This window comes from Watersipora subatra, chromosome 7, assembly GCF_963576615.1.
Source record: "Watersipora subatra chromosome 7, tzWatSuba1.1, whole genome shotgun sequence".
Lineage (NCBI taxonomy): Eukaryota > Metazoa > Bryozoa > Gymnolaemata > Cheilostomatida > Watersiporidae > Watersipora > Watersipora subatra.
Window position 1 is genome coordinate 40,661,449 of NC_088714.1, and position 21,058 is coordinate 40,682,506.

Sequence of the window (21,058 nt, forward strand, 5' to 3'; positions counted from 1 at the left end):
AACTCCACTTCTATTGCACATAAAAAGCTAGCTTTGGCTGTAAACTGTAGCAAACATATCAGTGAGTGCAATGAGCTTTTATTCAACAATGTCAAATATAGATATAAAATAAAAATGTCTTCAAACTTAAAACGAAATAAAATTTGAAAATTCCAACAAATTGCAAAGAAGAACACAGGCTATAATATCATCGCAGGTCAATTGCAAGAAATAGATATCAACTGGTAGAGATATTAATCAGTTTATAGATGCACATTTATTGAGAAAATCTTTGACACGTTAGAAGTTAGCAGATTTATTGCATTCAAAACGTTTAATATCGGTGCACCTAAAAATGAGAGCAAAATATAAGTGACATCCGCTTCGCCTAGAGCTAAATTTATTTTCCAAAAATTTTGAAAAATAGACTGCCAGCCTGTATTTGAACGCAGCCTCCAATTGACCGCCACCATAGAAAAGTTGAAAAATAGAGCGCCATGGCGTTCAATTAGAGGTTTTACGGTAAATTAGGTACCTGGCAGCAAGCAATGAAATAGACAAGTAAAATAATGGTAGAGTCCCACCGTAAATCTAGGATACTTCTTTCTTATTAATTTCATTTCAAAACAATAATATATTAAAGCAGCATTTATAAAAAAATCTTGAAAGATACATTGGTTTTATCATCTACATTCAATTAACTTCCACACTATCACTCAGCGTCACAGTAATAACCTCTTAACATTAATGATCATGAAAATCGAAAATTAAAAGGCATGTTTAGCTTGAACATGAATTAGTAACATTAATGGCAAGCAAAAAAACTGCATGCGCTAAAGAGATACCCCAAAAACAATGCCTATGTGTGCTAAATAACAGCTACCAGTGTAAAATACAAAAAGGTAAAAATATACACAATAGTAGCCTATGCATGTTTATAACTGTGAAACTTTTTCTCGATGTTATCGCCCAACATTCTGTTGGGACAGAGTTATGCTACAATCCAGATATAGTAAAATAGAACCACATAGCAAAAGCCTACTCACTGCTTCTGAAGCAAGCCAGCTATGGGCGCTTGAATGACTAATTCTCTAGCATGTTATTGAGCAACCATGCGTGTTGCTAGTGTACAAATATGTGATAAGTTAACCAGCGTTAACCAAATGCACCAACTTAAAATTCAGCCTTTAAATTATTCTATTTTCATTTAATGCTAGCATGCCACAATTATTTTTGCTTCGCATTAATGCTAGTGGGTGCTTTACGTCTCAAATATCATGCTCATAACACTATATATACGAATCTCCAAAAGCAAGTAGATTTGACTTATTTCCTATTTAGATGTTGCAGTTTTTATTGTTGAATCTCTCGATCGATTCACATAGGCATTAGAACGACAACAGCCCTTCATTGCTATAGGATATCTTAGCATTATGTTACAGTGTCTTAGTTATCACGTAAACATTTATTTTGCTTCTAGAAATTTATGCGCACTTGCACTTACAATCGATACCAACCTAATCATAACTTTAGACCGCGTGCAAATTCTTAAATTGTCATTATTTGAAATATAGTTCATAAGCAATCGGGGATGGTCTTTTTGATATGACGTTCGTTTCTCACCACCATTGTTTTGCTGTTCCTCAACAGGGCTATCAAGATCGCTATTAAATGCATCATCGTTGTACATTGGCCGCACGGAACCATTGCTTAATCTAGTCCTTGCGCCTTTCTGGTCTACATTATTCTGGCTTGTCATCATAGCAGAAACTGGCTAATCGTTACCAATCTGACTGTTGCGCTTCAAGGTGAAAGCTTTCACTGGCGAAGGAAAATCTACCGCGACGCAAACAACACTTCGTATATATAACAAAAACTATTAAACATGAAAATAAATTTATGATAAAAACTAAAAATATTTTTCACCAAATTCTTTTGTGTATTTTTAAATCACCAAATTGAACGTATTGTCTGAGATGCGCAATAATACACAATACGCCAAAGTGTGAGACTATACTAAAGAGTTGTGCTACTAATGCTGGTAGAATAGGTTATACACGAATCATTAAAATCGTGAACGCATGTAAGCTTGTGTCTACCAAACGAAATGACTCTGTAAAAAAATAGCTATCTCGTCACACCGCTAAGGCTCATTTTGATTATGGCGGCTCTTCGGCGCAAACTAGAAGTGTAAAAATAAATATTATTATTCGTCTCTTATTCTGCAGCACCATGAATTTCCTTCCAGGAAATATGCAACAGCAGCAGCAGATGATGATGACAATGATGGGTGGTTATCAACAGCCACCTACCCTTTCGCAGCTGCAATCACAACCACCGTTTCTGGGGAATCCAGCCTTTGGACAAATGGAAATCGCCTCTACACCTGCCGTCCACCCTCCACCACCCGTGCAACCACCTCCTCCGGTAAAGGGAAACGGTGAAATAATGTTGAAAATATTTTACATATGGAGGCTGCGCTTAATTAAGACAGGCATAGACCTAATCGACGCATATTATTACTCTATTGGTAATAATTTCACTGCAAACAGAAATGCTTTTCAAATTATGCCATACAACAATCATAGAACAAAAATTTTGTTGTTTAACAAGATAGTCCATGCTAGCCTATGCCTTGGTTTTTGTTTGTAAGACTGCTTGCTTCTGTTGTTGAGAAAATTATGTTTTTTATATGTAGGCCTACTGGGTTGTGCCGTTACGACAAGATTATGTTAAAATTCCTGGACAAGTATGCAACAAATATTTGTCCTATTGTGATGAATGCAAACTGCAGTAAACCAGAACGTGATAAACGTAGATAGTTTCCAAAATGAATGCTTTTGCTTTGATCACTGGACATAGCTCTCTTACCGCAGAAATCTATTATTTAGTATACCTATTGTTTTTTGACGTTCATTCAAATTGAATTTTATGTAGGATGAACTGTATGCTGCCCAAAGTACACATTAAAGGTTGACTTGCAACAAAATTCACATTACAGTTATTCGGTATCAAAAGGTTTATCATGTCTTCCTCTGCTGTGTTGGAGGGGTAAAATATGTGGGAATGTGTTTACAAGCTCTTAAAAAGCTCAAGCACGAACAGTTAGTCGCGGCCATCATGAAAACGCCATAGGCTAGAATCCCTCTCCATAACGGCTAAAATGGGACGACGTAGTTGAACACGATGTGCTTCTGTTTACACTTTCATGCAACCTCATTCGTCGAAATATTTTAACAAATATACTTCACGCATTCAATAAAACCATGTCTATTGTTTTTATGCATCCATTTCATCATCATTGTAATGCTGTCACATTGAGCACTGATATCTCAAAACCTAGCCTAAAATTTAGTTTATTTTTTTAACCTTAGCTCGAAGGTGTGCATATTATCCTCTGATAAACATGAAGAGTCTGTTGTTTACTCGTGATAGTCGAAAAAGGCTGCAGAAATGATTTGCGGTGTTTAGCAAAACAGTAACAAAACTGTAAAGTAGCGCGCATCTATATTTGATACAGGCTTTTTGGTAAAACCCAAAGTGTTTGTCATAAACTAGTGCTACGAGAAGTTTTTTACTGAGCCTTTTTATTGGCCTTTCAATTCAAGTGATAACATCACGCGTCAAAGCAATAACCAAATTGCTTGAGTACGTCATCAAAATAAATTGATTCCAGCCTACTGCGTTTTCTGGATGGCAGCGATTAATTGTTCGTTTTTTAGCTTTTAATCACGTTTCCACATATTTTGCACCTACAACACAGCAGAGTAAGACATGATGAATCTTTTGATACCTAATAACTGGAATATGAACTTTGTTGCAAGTCGACCTTTAAGATAAACCTATGGAATCTAAGAAATTGAAGAAATATTAAGGCCTTTGCCGCCCTTTCAACATGCTGCGGAAAAGGACGAACGCATGCGTCGTCAAAAAGGGCGAATCTACGACCACTAGCCAATTTGTCCGAATGTCTATTTTTATAGTCTTGATAGATAGCACTGGTATTTTCATGTAGTATCGTTTCAGTTGCGCTGTCGCCGGCTAATTGTTTGTTTTTTATCTAAAACATCAGTCTTTCCATATTTTCATAAAGATCGCTATGCCGTTTGGAAACCATGGTTAGTCTTTTTGCATATTTAGGCCCTTAATATTATCCTTCTGTTTAATAATTGTGCATATTGTTGATGTATTTCTGTCATATTGGCGAGACAGCCAAATCACGTGTACACCTTTCTCATATTTTTTCAATAATTTTACGTTTAATATATATATATTCTTATCATTCGCTTTTTCCTTGCATTATTCATCATTGTACCAGTTAACTTTCGGTCTACGCACAGTACTTTTAATTCACATAATTCTGCTCTGAAAATCGCACACAAAAAACACGGTATAAAAGTATAACCTGAGCAGTTGAAAAATACAGAGCGATGCTGTTTCCATAAAACGCCTGCGACATACTTGGCCACTGACTCGGGTGCTCGTATCTCAAACATGGCTAGTATATTAGTGCTAAAATTTGCTTTAAAGCTGGCTTGTATCTCAAGTTCCTCATATGTTGGGGCACTCGTAAGTTGAAGTATTACTATATTTGTTTCAGCATTTTTTACATTCATTTTAAATTGACTTGTGGCCAAGCAATAATATTGTAAATGGAGGCATTCAGGTTTTTTTAACTTAGCCTGCCTAAAGATTCACTTGGTATCTCCAATATAAAATCAACTTTCAGTTGCCGTAACAAGCGATGCTTATAATTGCATTATGAATAACTGCAAAGAACATTTGCTCAGAAAGCCAAGGCAATATCACTCGCCCTTTAACATTCTTGCTGTTCACTTTAATATGTAACAAGAAAACTTATATTCACCATTAGTCTGATTAGTTGAATGCCTGGCATTGCCCGGGTAATAAAAGTCTTTGCACAAAAACTTTATTTTTATTTAACATATAACAACAGTCACTATTTCAACTTTCAAACTTATCATGAAAAAAGTGTTCTGTGCAGTTTAAATGAATAAGAAAAAAAATAAAACAACTATAAAGGTTTTCAAATTTTGTCAAACTAGTTTTCAAAGTTAATATGTGGAAAATGTTTTCGGCAGGTCAAATAAATTAAAAAAAATAAAACGATTATAAAAAGGTTTAGATGTAAATGTGAAATAATTAGCAAATTATAGCTAAATTAAGTCAGTTTTGCTACGATTACAATAAAAGATGATTCTGTAATGATATTATTAATATGAACTAAAAAAAAACAATAAAAGTCTTGAATACGTTGGATTAATAATAACAATTTGTGTTAAAAATGTCGTAAAAATTTGTCGTAAAAATGTGTGTATAAAAAAGGTTACTGTTCCAGCAGAAGCTATCCATCAAAACATTGAATACGACGATACTGCTACCTCTCGATGCTGGTATAAAGGAAAAAATGAGATACCGGACTGTCTTTGTCTGACCGAATGGAGATAATATAGAGGCTATTTCTACTCGAGATAATACAATTGTCTGCGTGAAAAGTATTTGCCTGTAGGCCTACGGATTTAGCAATTGAACTTTACGAAAATCTTGAAATAGAAGTACACGAAAAAAGCATCGTGTTTCATATAATTCATAGAGTTTCAATTAATACGTCATTTAGCGTGTGATATCGAGAAAATGGTGTATGCATTATATAGTAAGAGCTATGATTCGTAAGAGCCTTCATAGACTTGTGGTTAAACAATTGGATCACAAACCTGCGTTTGCGATTTTAATTCCAAAATTTCAATAGCTATAGCCAGACACACCGAAGGATATACCGAAGTACACTCAGACAAACTTTGAGATTTATATATATATATAGATTAGTTAAAATCCAGGCTTAGCTGCAAATTTGCTTAGTTGCTACTCATCCATTTTACTTGTGTTTAGGTTGAGTAGTTGAACCAACATGATAATTTATGTCATGATTAAGGTTATTGGCAGACTAATTATATATGCTTATTGACATTTTATGCATATCCATTTTGCTCCTAGCCTGGACCACCTCCTTCCGAACCCAATGAGGATGAAAAACAAAAGATCTCCATGCTTCAGAATCAAGCAAAAATGTGGCAGGAGAGCAAGCTGATCTCAGCTCAACAGAAGCAGCTAGAAGCTCAAGCAAAGAAGCAAGAAGAGGAATTTCTCAATCAATGCAAGCAGAATGATCCAGGTGAGCCAAACCTCGAACTATGTCTCCAGGCAGGTTGTATGTCAGTTCACCATTCAGGTTGTATGTTAGGTCGCAAGTCAGGTTGTATGTCAGTTCACCAGTCAGGTTGTATGTTAGGTCGCAAGTCGGGTTGGATGTCCGTTCACCAGTCAGGTTGTATGTTTGATCACCAGTCGGGTTGGATGTCAGTTCACCAGTCAGGTTGTATGTTAGATAACCAGTCAGGTTGTATGTTAGATCACCAGTCAGGTTGTATGTTCGTTCACCAGTCAGGTTGTATGTTAGTTCACCAGTAGGGTTGTATGTCAGTTTACCAGTCAGGTTGTATGTTAGTTCACCAGTCGGGTTGAATGTCAGATCACCAGTCAGGTTGTATGTCAGTTCACCAGTCAGGTTGTATGTTAGATAACCAGTCAGGTTGTATGTTAGATCACCAGTCAGGTTGTATGTCCGTTCACCAGTCAGGTTGTATGTTAGTTCACCAGTAGGGTTGTATGTCAGTTTACCAGTCAGGTTGTATGTTAGTTCACCAGTCGGGTTGAATGTCAGATCACCAGTCAGGTTGTATGTCAGTTCACCAGTCAGGTTGTATGTTAGATAACCAGTCAGGTTGTATGTTAGATCACCAGTCAGGTTGTATGTCCGTTCACCAGTCAGGTTGTATGTTAGTTCACCAGTAGGGTTGTATGTCAGTTTACCAGTCAGGTTGTATGTTAGTTCACCAGTAGGGTTGTATGTCAGTTCACCAGTCAGGTTGTATGTTAGTTCACCAGTCGGGTTGAATGTCAGATCACCAGTCAGGTTGTATGTCAGTTCACCAGTCAGCTTATATGTCAGATCACAAGTCATCAGTCACATTTTCAGGTATTTCGTTAAGGCATTTTGTTAGCCATGTCTTTGGTCAGATCTTTGTCAGCACTCCCAGCTATTCCACTCATCTAGAATAGCTAGTAGAGAAAGATGATTGTCATTCCTTTTTGGTGACTCTGTCTACAGAGTCCATAAGTTACTCTTTCATTCAGCTAGCGTTAGTGACAGAGCAGGCAACTAAATTTCTGAATGAATTAGATTTCTCTACGACGCAAACTGGTTCAGTGGATTGTAAACAGGCCTAGATCAGAAGGTCAGTTGTTCGCACAAGGACCATAGGTAGTGTTAGGAAGGGCATCCAACCACAATTGCTTCTGAGCAACAGGTGACTATCATTCCAGTATTAGTACAAGATACAGTGCGTAGCGACAACCCCGCAATGTGTGGGTAAGGCTAGTAGAAGCAAAACAACTCAGTTAGCTTAATTAATGATGACTATTGCATGCATTAATATCAGAGAATGTCACCATTTTCCAATGCTGCTTGGAACAAATAATTTTGTAGTTAACCGCTAAAATTGTTAGGATGTATTGATATGTATATCAAAAGTACTGCTAAAATTGTTAGGATGTATTACTATTTATATCAAAAGTACCGCTAACATTATTAGGATGTATTGCTATGTATATCAAAAGTACCGCTAACATTGTTAGGATGTATTGCTATGTATATCAAAAGTACCGCTAACATTGTTAGGATGTATTGCTATGTATATCAAAAGTGTTCCAAAAGAAATCACAGTAAAAGGGGATCTTTATAAGGTTTTTTTCTTAAAATTTCATCAGCTACCTTTCAAACTTTTAAATCATTTTCCCCGAATACATCTTTTTTTAGTACTTTTAAAGATGTGATTGCGTCAAATTTTAGTTGATTTCAAAAGAAAGCATTTTTTGTCTATCAGTTGATATGTTGTTTGTGTTAGGCGATCTCACTGTCAAGATATTTGAAGATTAAAATCGACAAAAGTTGATTCCGGTTAAAATGCTCAGGCCACAAACCATGCCCAGACTTGCCCAAATGATGTAACAAGTGATACAACCTGCCTCTATCTCTTGTATTCACATCGGCTATTGTGATAAAAGTGTAGTCCTACATGGCTTTTTAGCATTTACTTTATGTTGTATTTGCTCATGTTGGCTAGAATAAAATTTTAAATCCATCTACAGATACATTATTATGAAAATCTCAAACGCCTCAAATAAGGGAAATTAAAAACTTTTCGTATTAGCTTCCTCTAAATGCTGTGTAAATATCTGAGTACCGACTACAATTCTACCAGTCTACGGTATTTAGGTCGTCGAGTTAACTTTTTTCACGCGTCCTTTGTATCAGCTGAGTTTTCAGTTGCTACCCAAACCGGAAACTAGCTATTAAACAAAATAAGCACACCGCCATCTTTGAAAATATTATGTTCGAGTATATGGCGAAACCAACTGCGTCTCAAAAAGTCATGTCTAGTCAACGTTATCTAGTCATTATCTGTATCAAGTTGTTGAAAAAATTTACTGGTCACATCCGATTAGTTAATTCAAGCACAAAACAAATGGTTTTATGAGTTGACCGAAATAGTGAATGCAAAACAATGTCACTTTCGTTGAAATCAATTAACCCACCGATAAGCCGAAAAAATTTCATTGAGCATAAAGTTTTTATTAAAAACATCCATCCAAGTCGTGGCCATTCGCATAGTTTCAGCTCATATAATGGGACAAATTAATCTACTGCAGCAAACTCAAGCAAAACATATAATGGTTTGGGCAGCACACATTGTGTCTTCTCTTTCCCATTTATGGCAGTTTTCAAACTAACACAGCTCCTCCGCTGGTAGCACCACGTGAACATCCTGTATTCTATAAAACAAATGTAATAAATATATATTACTCATAAATATGCCGTTCTAACGCGTATCCACTGAAAGCTTTCAATTTGAGAGTTAGATTGCGAGTGTAATTTTAAAAATGAATAAATTTTTAACAAAAGCATAAGTACGCAAAGCCAACGATTCGGAGCTTTGTTTCTGAGAATTAAAGATGAGCATTGATAAATAGATGTTCCTCACTTTCTACAAGTGAGAAATGAACTTGAATTCTAATCATATATCTAATTTACTAGCTAAAAATGCCAAAGAAAATTTAAGCAAATGTTGCTAGGTGAAACGATAAGAAGTTGTAAAACGATTAAAAAGTTATGAAACGATGATTCGTGATAGCAAAAGTTATAATTTTGCTTATTAGTAGATGTATTCACGAGTACTAAAATTATTACCGTTAGTTTAGAATATATGTAAAGGATACTCAAAGTTAAAAATAAATTTACCTCCATTATCATATCTTTCTCTGCAGGATAACGCTGTTGAGGCCTGTCAGCTCTAATCATAACCTGTCTGTGCCCATCTTTAATCACCTGACTCTCAGAAAACTCTGAGTCACCTTCGCTGAACTGAGCATTGTTACAATTCTGTTTATTGTCAATAAAACGTGTAGATGCAGTAATTCAGTAAATTAACGATTTCAATTAAATCAGTAAATTGAATGTCGATGCACGTAGCTACTAGAATCTACTACTAGTCGATGTGCGTAACTAACTAGTAATAGAGTAAAATTCCTAACAACGAGAACCTTCGAAATCACAGACAAACCGTTTTACGAGTGATAACATTTAATATGACCTATATAAAAATTTCGAGCTGATGAGTGGCTAATGAAGAGATCTAATGTTTATCACTCGTGGACTCTTTTCACATGTATCACTTGTTACGTCACTTGTTACGAATGAAGCACCTGCTCGAATCTGAGCTTTTTAAAAGATGGCCTCATTCAAATGCTTATCTCTCTGGACAGGGTTAGTCTATAAAGACAAACATAACATCAAATTGTAGCTGATGTTTTAGCCTTTTATTGGTTTTAATTTCATTAAATCGACTTTTTTGATGCAAGCACATTTTTAAACAGGTCTAATGAGGCGGTCTTGATGTGCTGATGCTTGGTTGTAGAGTTGGCGCAGTGCCTGGAGGATGAGCAGCGGTTTGAGGAACAGTACCAGACCTGGAAGAGCCAGTTTTATGACTGGAAAGAACAGAACAAGGGTTGGTGGTTCACCTTTGAACTCTATATGCAGTCAGTCAACTATTTAGCACACTATTGATTAGAGCTTTCGCTAGAGGGTGGACCACATGGCAAACTCTAAATGCCGGAAAGTTTTGTTGTTTCGAGCGGCCGAGGTAACCGCACTGCAAGAGCTTGCTGCCCAATGGCTTTGGTCGGGCTCAATCTATGTCAGCCAGACACAACCGAAGCTCAAGTTTGATTGGACAACTTATTAATCGTAAATAAACACATTCATTTTATTTTTTCACACAAGGTTAATTCAATCGCGATTGAGAATGCAGAAACCAATTATAGTGACTCTAACACAGATAATTGCTGGAATGATCTTAGTTTCCTCAGAAAGGTTGTAAGACATCCGGTCGTTCTTTGCAATTGAGATAGAACCGTTCCTCGGTTAATTGAGATAATAACACCTTGGATGTTGTTTGCAGCCGCCCCTTTATGGAACAGCAGCGCTCCATTGCATAGCCCTCCAAACATAAACAATGCCGATATGGAGATTGATGCTCTGTGCACTCAGTGAATCCAAAATTGTTAAACATGTAGATTTGTTGACAAAGCGCACGTTTGTCAACTAAAAGCACACTACCACTAAAAGTGAGAATCATTTTTAAACATCGTAAATGAGCCATTGAAGGTATTTTCTAATGAGGGTTTTAGATCTGAAATGATTATTAAATTAAAGATTTATATGGCGAGTTATTGCCCTACCCTCGTCAATATCTGCTAATGTCCACGATTTTATTAGCTTTTTCAGTCTCATTTTTCCTTCAACAAGGGTACATATGAAAATGGCACAGGGATGCAAATATCCAATCAAACTAAACAGTTTTTCATGAGTATGGCTGATGTTCATCGTTTTATCTTGCTCATACTTGTACATGTAACGTTAGTGCAAGTGTTTGCAATCGCTACTGTTACATGACCAAATTTGTTTTATCCAACTCAGTTGTTTATTAATGTTCTCGCTTATTTTGCTTTCTTCAAAAATATTCACCGGGTATTTAGTAATTGTAATTATTTGAGTGCATTATCTCTTTACAATTTCAGATCACCCAGACAAGGAACAATATAAGCAATACGAAGAACAGTGGAAAACATATGAGTATCAGATGGACTCACAGAAGGCAGACCTGTCAAAAAGGCGAGAGGCTCTTGTGGCCAAACATAAAGCTAAGGTACAAAATTCATTTTAGTTTTAAAATCGGAATGACAGACATTGGAATTGGATACATATCAGCATGTTATTGTACATGTGTGTGGGTTTGCTGTATGTTATTGGACATGTAAGTGGGTGTACTGTATGATATTGTACATGTGTGTGTGAGTATGCTGTGTTATTGTACTTGTGTGTTGGTGTGATGTATATCATCTGTTCAACATCTGATCACTGCCGAATTAATTAAACAACCAGTAAAACCTGATATCTGGCAATGGTCCATGTAAGTTGTCACAGCTTTTGATCCACAAGCTCGAGAAGATTTTCTGATTGTCAATCACAAGTCCTATACCAGTAGTCAAGTATGTTCATCTTTCCTAATCCAATCCAATATTCAAATCATTTTTCAAATCTACTGTTTGAAAATACGACTATTTTAGCCATTTAAAATTGCTGTTTAATCCCTGCGCTCTTTTGTTTTAGGAGTAGCAATGCCTTATGACAAGTCATAGTAATTCTTTGATTGGAAAGTCACCTCTTTTGAATAGTCAATAGGAAAAATAATTGGTCATAGCAGTTGATTAAATGTTTGTTTGTATGTGATTTAGTTGGGAAACACTCAACCAATAGCTGCAGCGGTGCCAGCACCTGGCTATGATCCGGCAGTACCTTCTCAGTCCTGGAACCCGCCACAATGGAACACCCAAGATTCTGGACCTCAGCAATGGAAAAGTCATGGGTCAAGTCAGCCCCCCGAGAAACCGCCACAACAATGGGGAAATGATCAGCAGATGTCTCGGCAAGGTGAAGCATCTGCTACCCCTAGGGAGGCTCCTCAAAGTTGGCACGATAGGCAGCAAACGGCTAACGTTAGTCAATCATCTTCACAATGGAATCCAACCCAACATGAAATCACGCCATCTGTGACTAAACAAGGTAATCAGCAGTGGGATGGTCAGCAGCAGGCTCCATCATTGGGCACACCACAAGCAAGTCATAATTGGAATAATTCAAGTCAAGGACAAGGTACGATTTTGTCGACATGGAATGCACAACAGCAAGGTCCGCCCAATCCTCCATCAAGCAGTTCTGGCAAACCAGAGCAACAGTGGAATTCTCAACAATTGGGGCCACGAGGTGCATCTTCTGGTTCCCAGCAAACTGATCAACCATGGAACCTTCAGCAACAAGGCCCTCGAGGTCCTATATCAGGATCGAGGCAGCCTGGTCAACCGTGGAATTCTCAACAACAAGATCGGCAGGGTGGTACATCTGGACCTGGGCCACGTGATCAACAATGGAATCCTCGACAACAGGGTCCTCAAGGTCCTACATCTGGACCAGGACAACCTGACCAACAATGGAATTCTCAACGTCAAGGTCCACATGGTCCTAAACCTGGCTCTGGGCATCCTGATCAACAGTGGAATTCTCAACATAGTCCTGGTGCTCCTAACCCTGATCAGCAATGGAACCCTCAACAGCAGGGACCTCGAGGTCCTAACCCTAGCCCCGGGCATCCAGACAGCCAATGGCATACTCAACAGCATGGTCCCCATGCCCCTCAACCTGGTCAGGGGCAGTCTGGTCGACAATGGAATCCTCAAACACAAGGCCCTCGAGTTCCAAAACCTGGCTCTGGGCAATGTGATTCTGATTCCCAATGGAACTCTAACCAGCTAGGTCCTAGGGGTCCTACACCTGGTCCAGGGCAGCCTGATCATCAATGGAAGCCTCAACAATTTCCACCTAGAGTTTCCGTGCCTCGCCATGGGCAACCAGATCAGCATCAGGGTTCGCAACAGCAAGGTCCTCGCGGTCCTCTATTATCAAGTCCCGTACGCCCTGATCAGCAACGAAATTCACAACAGCAACGCCCTTCTACTACGCCTGGTTCTGGGCAATCTGATCGCCAGTGGAATTCACAGCAACAAAGGCCTCGGGGTCCTTCCTTTTCTGTTCCTGGACATTCTGATCCGTCATGGAATTCGCAGCAGCAGGGCCATCAGATTCACACTTCCCAAAAAGGATTTCCCCCTAGACCGGACATTGACGGGCATGACGATTTTAACAAATTGGGTTCACACTCTACTGGGTCTGATTTTCAGTCTGATGATCAGAGGCCACACTCAGACGGTCGAAAACCGTGGCAGGAACTAAATGATCAGGTAAAATAATGGTTTGACCTTGGTCTGTTATAATATTTATTCACTATATCAAACCTCTCGGAATGGCATTCTCACTTTGAACCCTGACGACCGGTATTCTGGCGTTGCCTAGCTTGTGTCAGAAACCCTGATGGTCGGTATACTAGCATTCACATGACTCTGTGTACAAATACTGTTTCCAAGTGACAGCGCAAATCAATCAAATTAATTCTAATATGGGGGCTTGACCGGAAATCTTCAATTTTTTACCATTTTCTATTATCTTTGTATATATATATATATATATATATATATATATAGATGATTGAGAATGGCACCCGCAAGGAAACGGGATTCGTAGAGGGTTTCTTATAGCGCTGAGTACAGTGGGAAACATTGGCATGACCTCGCAGATTAGATACATGGATTGTGTTTGACCTACAACTGTACAGTTGGTCTTGTCAACTTTTGATGAGCTCAGTATTGTTCAACTCGTCAGGGGCTTTAACTTTATTTTTTAAAGATCCGTAACTCCTAAGTAAATTGATTTAGAGTACTTCCTTCTCTGATATGTCAAGTAAGCAACTATGAGCAGAGATTGTTAGTATGTTATTAGTAGCTGGAATATCTCTAATTATGTTTGTGTTGTGCACTTTTGATACCAATGCTCTAACAGTGTAGTGTGTTAGCTAAAGTAGGTATAGCTACAGTAGCTACAATAGCTACAGTTGTAAATAGATTATTGCCACAAAGTTTCATTCTTAACTTGAATTACTTTTGACTGAAATACAGTTTTTGTATGTAAGTTTAAGTCTTGTCATTTTTTGGAGCATATTTGTTGACACGGTTCATCAAGAGTCCTGAGAAAGAAAATAAAATGAACAGAGATAGGATTTCCGAAATTGTTGAAAGTTCGTACATAAATTCGTACAATTCTCTCTTTCTGCTGATGAAGATGGTTAAGATGGTTTATTATCTACAGGTCGTTCACCATATGTAATCATACTGTACCAGTGACTTTCTCATATAAATATTTGTATTTACAGGTCGTTCACCATATGTAATCATACTGTACCAGGGACTTTCTCATATAAATATTTGTATTTACAGGTCATTCACCATAGGTAATCATACTGTACCAGTGACTTTCTCATATGAATATTTGTATTTACAGGTCATTCACCATATGTAATCATACTGTACCAGTGACTTTCTCATATGAATATTTGTATTTACAGGTCATTCACCATATGTAATCATACTGTACCAGTGACTTTCTCATATAAATATTTGTATTTACAGGTCGTTCACCATATGTAATCATACTGTACCAGTGACTTTCTCATATAAATATTTGTATTTACAGGTCGTTCACCATATGTAATCATACTGTACCAGGGACTTTCTCATATAAATATTTGTATTTACAGGTCATTCACCATAGGTAATCATACTGTACCAGTGACTTTCTCATATGAATATTTGTATTTACAGGTCATTCACCATATGTAATCATACTGTACCAGTGACTTTCTCATATGAATATTTGTATTTACAGGTCGTTCACCATATGTAATCATACTGTACCAGGGACTTTCTCATATAAATATTTGTATTTACAGGTCATTCACCATAGGTAATCATACTGTACCAGTGACTTTCTCATATGAATATTTGTATTTACAGGTCATTCACCATATGTAATCATACTGTACCAGTGACTTTCTCATATGAATATTTGTATTTACAGGTCGTTCACCATAGGTAATCATACTGTACCAGTGACTTTCTCATATAAATATTTGTGTTTACAGGTCGTTCACCATAGGTAATCATACTGTGCCAGTGACTTTCTCATATAAATATTTGTATTTACAGGTCGTTCACCATAGGTAATCATACTGTACCAGTGACTTTCTCATAGAAATATTTGTATTTACAGGTCGTTCACCATATGTAATCATACTGTACCAGTGACTTTCTCATATAAATATTTGTATTTACAGGTCGTTCACCATATGTAATCATACTGTACCAGTGACTTTCTCATATGAATATTTGTATTTACAGGTCGTTCACCATAGGTAACCGTACTGTACCAGTGACTTTCTCATATGAATATTTGTATTTACAGGTCGTTCACCATAGGTAATCATACTGTGCCAGTGACTTTCTCATATAAATATTTGTATTTACAGGTCGTTCACCATAGGTAATCATACTGTACCAGTGACTTTCTCATATAAATATTTGTATTTACAGGTCATTCACCATATGTAATCATACTGTACCAGTGACTTTCTCATATGAATATTTGTATTTACAGGTCGTTCACCATAGGTAACCGTACTGTACCAGTGACTTTCTCATATAAATATTTGTATTTACAGGTCATTCACCATATGTAATCATACTGTACCAGTGACTTTCTCATATGAATATTTGTATTTACAGGTCGTTCACCATAGGTAATCATACTGTGCCAGTGACTTTCTCATATAAATATTTGTATTTACAGGTCGTTCACCATAGGTAATCATACTGGGCCAGTGACTTTCTCATATAAATATTTGTATTTACAGGTCGTTCACCATAGGTAATCATACTGTGCCAGTGACTTTCTCATATAAATATTTGTATTTACAGGTCGTTCACCATAGGTAATCATACTGTACCAGTGATTTTCTCATATAAATATTTGTAAAAATGAATCATAATAGCAGCCATATATACATACACGACAGTTTGATAACTAATTTTTATTTGATTTTGCATTCATTGATACACCGTAATTAACATTGTTATTATTAACACATTGTTATTATTAATGCTGTCATTATATTAGTGACACATATTATTGTAAACATTTCGGGTTAAATGGTAATGCCTTGTGACTCATTTGATTGATTGAAAACAGATAGATGAACCAGTACAGCGGCATCAAATTTCTCATGAGCAATCGTCACAGGGTCAAGCGCGTCCTCAGCTGCGGCAGCCTCATCCACGCCAACCAATTCAACAACAACACCCCGGAAATGATCAGAATCGGCAAATAAGGCCACAACAGGCTCAGCCTTTTCAAGCGCAGCCGCAGCAAGGTCAATCCTTTCAAACGCGGCCACAACAACATCCGCCATTTCAAAAATACTCCCAGCGGCACCCCGAGCCAGACAATTTTCGACCACCCCAGCCAATAAACCCACAAGAGCAAAATTTGCAGCAAAGGTAGCAGAGATTTATGTAGATTTTTTGAGCATAGATTTCTTTGACCTTTTTAAAACTTAATTTCAATTTATGCTTTTGAAATGCTAACATAAGTCTATATATTTGTTTTAAAGGCCTGGCCAGCCCCTGCAACGACCCCAGCAACGACCCCAGCAACGATCCCAGCACCCTAATGAAACCACATCCACTCTCATGTCACAGGGTGCTTTTGCTGGTAACATTCGGGGTGGGAGACCTAGGGGTCCGCCGCCAGAAGAACAGGGATCAAGACCAGAAGGTCCTAGATTTGAAGGCCCCCGAACACTAGCACCTCAGAATGTACCAAAGGTTAACCAAGGAACATCGAATGCTAATTATGAAAGAGAACGGGGAGAAAGTAGCTGCCCTACATTCAATCCACGTGGTGCAACAAACTTTCGTGGCGTCCGTCAGTCATTGTCCGATATGCGTTCTCAGCGTCCTATTGGCAGGGGTGCTCCTAATCCAATTCCAAACCGCCAGCCTGCACCACGAGGTGCACTGGGAAGTTCCTTTCCTCGTTTTCCTGGACGGGATGCTTTGCAATCTCAAGGTAAGTGTCTTTTTGTCTCAATATCTAATTCGGTGAAATTTAGCAAAAATTTGAAGGTCAAGTAGTATATTCCCCGATCAATAATATTGTTATGCTAAAAACTCAGTGGTTTTTGTATCTGTTGTGTTGGTGTACAGAGGTATTGAGAGATTTTTTCAGTGTAGCAAGTTATTCTTAATGTGCAAATACTGTTATCCATTTATTGTGTCTGCATCTTCATTAATATGGCTCCAGGGAGGGACATGAAAGGTGAAAATGCATATGATGGGCAGAAGAAGATGATTAAACCGCTGATGGGCGCTGGAGAATCAGATGGTCCGTCTTCTGTAGCTAGAATGGTAAAGACTTTTACCCTGCAAAACTTTGAAAAAACTTTAGATATGTTCTATCCATATAAAGAGTTTTTGTTGTGCATTTTGGATATTGTCTTTGCCAGGATTCATCCAAAATACCACAGCATAACTTTAAAAAACCTGATGGAGAGAACATGACAGCAGAGGTTATACGCAAGAGCACACCCGGCACGGCGCTCTCTTCCACTAACAAGCCAAATGTGGGTGGAGAGCCGAAGAAGACAGACACTCCTTTAGGTATGCAAGTTTATTGTAGTTTGATTGGAACGAGTCGATAACATTCATGAAGTTAGATTCTTTGCAAGCTGTCAATGGTCTGTGTAGATAGTGCAAAAGAAGATGGTAAAAAGCCAGATGAGAATACGGTAGATGGTAAGACTAACGCTGACAGGATAGATGACAAAGAATCTCTTGAAAGGACTGATGAGAGCCCGTCATCTAAAGTGCCTGAAGGTGTAAAACCATCTGTGAGTGAGACGGGCAAGTCACCAAGCGCCTCCCCAGCTGTATCATCCACCAATGTGACTGCAACTCCAAGGCCAAGCGCACCTCAGCAGATGAATGCTGGACAAAGGCCTTCATACCCTGGTCAAAGACCTGTATATCCTGGTCAAAGACCTGGTCATCCTGGTCAAAGACCACAAATGTCTGGTCCGAGACCCATGCAAGGGATGCGTCCCATCCGAGCATCTGGTCCCTATTCTCAGCCAAGGCAACCTATGAGACCTGGTTTTCAACCGCAGTCGAGAATGCCTTTAAGACCTGGTATTCCTGGCCCTCGACAAAGAATGCCTTATCCTGGTGGTGATAAAAGGTTTGGCGGTCCGCAGGCTGCCATGGAGGCTGCAAAGGTATGGCTGGGTAGCATAAAATTATTATCAAGTAAAAAAAATTTCATGGCAGTCATACCTCGGCATTACGAGCTTAATGTTTTCTGGGACTGAGCTTGTGTGTCACCTGACTCGTGTCTCAAGGCATTATTTCTTATATAAAATGATTAAATACAAATTAATCCGTTACCATACTATGAAAAAACCACAAAACAGGGTATTGCGATGGAAAAAAATGTTTAAACTGTTGTAACTTATTACGTCCGCTGAAAAAGTAACAAATACCTATTCAGTTAAAATCTGCAAGAAAATGTAACATCACTATGAACACTTCTGCGAGTTTTTACCTTTAAAAACAGACGTAGTGGGTAATGCGGTCTGAGAGACAGACGTAGCGGTTTGAGAGACTTGACAGCAACGTGTTCGGTACACTAAATCTGTCCGGTTTAAACACTTAAACCTAAGCTTCTAATCTTTTTACTAAACTTTAGTTTTGATGTTTCAATTGTTTATTATATTTTAGCGGTGTATGCCTGGCGTTCACTATAACTTTTAGTTGACCTTTCAAAAAAACTTTTGTCAAATTTATTCAAGGAGAAAAACAGAGTGATGTTGGTCTCAAAAGCGGCTTCTTGCATGCTTGGCCAAATAGTGGCCATCGAAAATCGGCTTGTGTGCTCATATCTCAAAGATTACTCATATCCCAAGGAAGAAACTTGCTCAAATTTCTGCTCGTGTCTCGATTTTCTCTTTTGTTGGGGCACTCGTATGTCGAGGTATGATTCTGCTAATATTTTAAGACCTGCCTAAGATGCTCCTCTTGAGCCTGGTTTCCACATAGCAGCGCAATGATCCTGTATGGCGCAGTGACCGTGCGCAATGCTTTGCGTCAGCTGCGATGCAGTATTTCCATAGCGTGCATAGGCGCCATGCTTGCACCGGACAAGGATGGGTAAATTTTGCTTACTCTTTCTTACGGGAGACCGATTTCTTCACGATATAAACAACATGGTGACACGCAGACGGAGGCTTCTGCTTTTGCTGTACCTCAGGAGAAGTATGCGCTGTAAAACCAACGTTTTCAGAAGAATGCCTAGGAAACAGCTTGGCCAGTATCATACTTTTCTTATACTATATACAGTCAAACATGGATAACTCGTCCACGGATAGCTCGAACACATGGTTAATTCGAACAGTTTCTTTGGTCCGTACCCACGTAATGATAAATTGCTATAGATAACTCGAACTCAACACTGTTAATTCGAACTGTTTTTTAACCAACGGCTACCGAAACAGTTGTTATCGCTTTAGAAAATCACTTTATTCAAAGTCATAGAGGTAAACCTCATCTTTTCGTAATTCATAAGCGTCGTTATTACCACCATCGGCAAAATATTTTTGTCAACGACTTTTCTAAAGGTTTGGTGAAATTTGATTTATACCGCTATACGGTGAATAGCATGGGCTAACCGGGTCACGCGCGCAAGGATTTTCGCCACGCACATACAAAACAAAAACAGCATGTTGTTTTTGTTTTGTACGTGCGTGGCGAAAATCCTTGAGTGCATGACCCGGCTAGCCCGTGATGAATAGTTTTCCGACGTTGATTCCGTGTTGAATCAACGTCGGAATGTTGAATGTTTAAAACGTCTTAAAAATTGTTGTAATTAAACGTATACGTTGTCTTAGCTAAAAAACTATTCATTATTTGACCTAAACACAGAATACGTGTGTACATTCAATAAGTATCCATTCAAACAGCGTGAGTGATATACAATGTACCGTAAAACCTCGTAAAACTTTCAATTGAACTGCCTCGGAGTGTTGCTCTTAACGAATCCCAGGTAAAGTAAGGTAATCTTTGCATAAACTTCAAGAAAAATCGGCAAAATTGATCGTGGGTAAAACGCTCAAAAGAAAAAGATGTCTTTTCTTTTGAGCATTTCAACAATGATCAAGTTTTGCCAATGTCAATCTAAAAAACGTCTTGGCAATAACATCACCTTAAACAACAAACCAATCTCAAGTGATAGAAAAATCTCTATACTTTTTGATAAAAACGTTTTGAACTTTACATTAAAAGCATTTAATTTAAAACAAGCCATTTGTGCTTTTGATTTATATTATAGTTTGTATATGTACATGTATCTTCTAATAAATAAGTAAATACATGGACTTGTGACAGTGCTCTGATAACTTGAACGCTCTGATAATTCGAACACTTTCGCTCGGTCCCGTGAACTTCGACTTATCCATGTTTGACTGTATACTGTTTTATGCTCTAGTTTTATTATACTATATATCCTGTATTATACTCTAGTTTATCATACTATATATACTGTATTATAATCTAGTTTATCATACATTGTGGGATATTCTCGAATTATTGAGAGTAGCTCCAAGATATTAACCGCTACGCTTTACTCTTCATTTTCTATCACCACGAACTCCGCAATGCTGACTTCTTGTAATTACTAAAACAGCCCTCCGTTTGCATTGTGGGAAAGGTTGAAAAAGTCGAGCGGTGTATTGTGGGATACATCATCGCACGATCCCGTCGCAAGGATCCATTCGGTTGGATCCTTGTGATCATCGTACTTTCGTCGTGCGATGAAGTTTCCACA

General features: G+C 38.0%; 2 protein-coding genes across 8 annotated transcripts in view; one reads left to right on the forward strand and one right to left on the reverse strand.

The window, feature by feature from the left end:
- Nucleotides 1-1,781, reverse strand: part of LOC137401172 (REST corepressor 2-like) — a 28,808-nt gene extending 27,027 nt beyond the window's left edge. The window contains exon 1 of the mRNA XM_068087554.1: nt 1,603-1,781. Coding sequence (XP_067943655.1) covers nt 1,603-1,741 — 139 coding nt within the window. The 5' untranslated portion in view covers nt 1,742-1,781. The remainder of the gene's footprint in view (nt 1-1,602) is intronic.
- A 401-nt stretch (nt 1,782-2,182) lies between these two features.
- The window catches only part of LOC137399339 (YLP motif-containing protein 1-like), a 54,722-nt gene continuing 35,846 nt past the window's right edge, over nt 2,183-21,058 (forward strand). For all 7 annotated transcript variants that reach the window (XR_010979145.1, XR_010979144.1, XR_010979143.1 and 4 more), the window contains exons 1-10: nt 2,183-2,406; nt 5,995-6,172; nt 10,035-10,127; nt 11,200-11,327; nt 11,917-13,476; nt 16,373-16,680; nt 16,794-17,251; nt 17,486-17,589; nt 17,688-17,841; nt 17,929-18,455. Coding sequence is in view for 1 of the 7 variants with exons in the window: in XM_068085410.1 (XP_067941511.1) it covers nt 2,212-2,406; nt 5,995-6,172; nt 10,035-10,127; nt 11,200-11,327; nt 11,917-13,476; nt 16,373-16,680; nt 16,794-17,251; nt 17,486-17,589; nt 17,688-17,841; nt 17,929-18,455 (3,705 nt within the window). In the remaining 6 variants the exon portion in view is untranslated. The remainder of the gene's footprint in view (nt 2,407-5,994; nt 6,173-10,034; nt 10,128-11,199; nt 11,328-11,916; nt 13,477-16,372; nt 16,681-16,793; nt 17,252-17,485; nt 17,590-17,687; nt 17,842-17,928; nt 18,456-21,058) is intronic.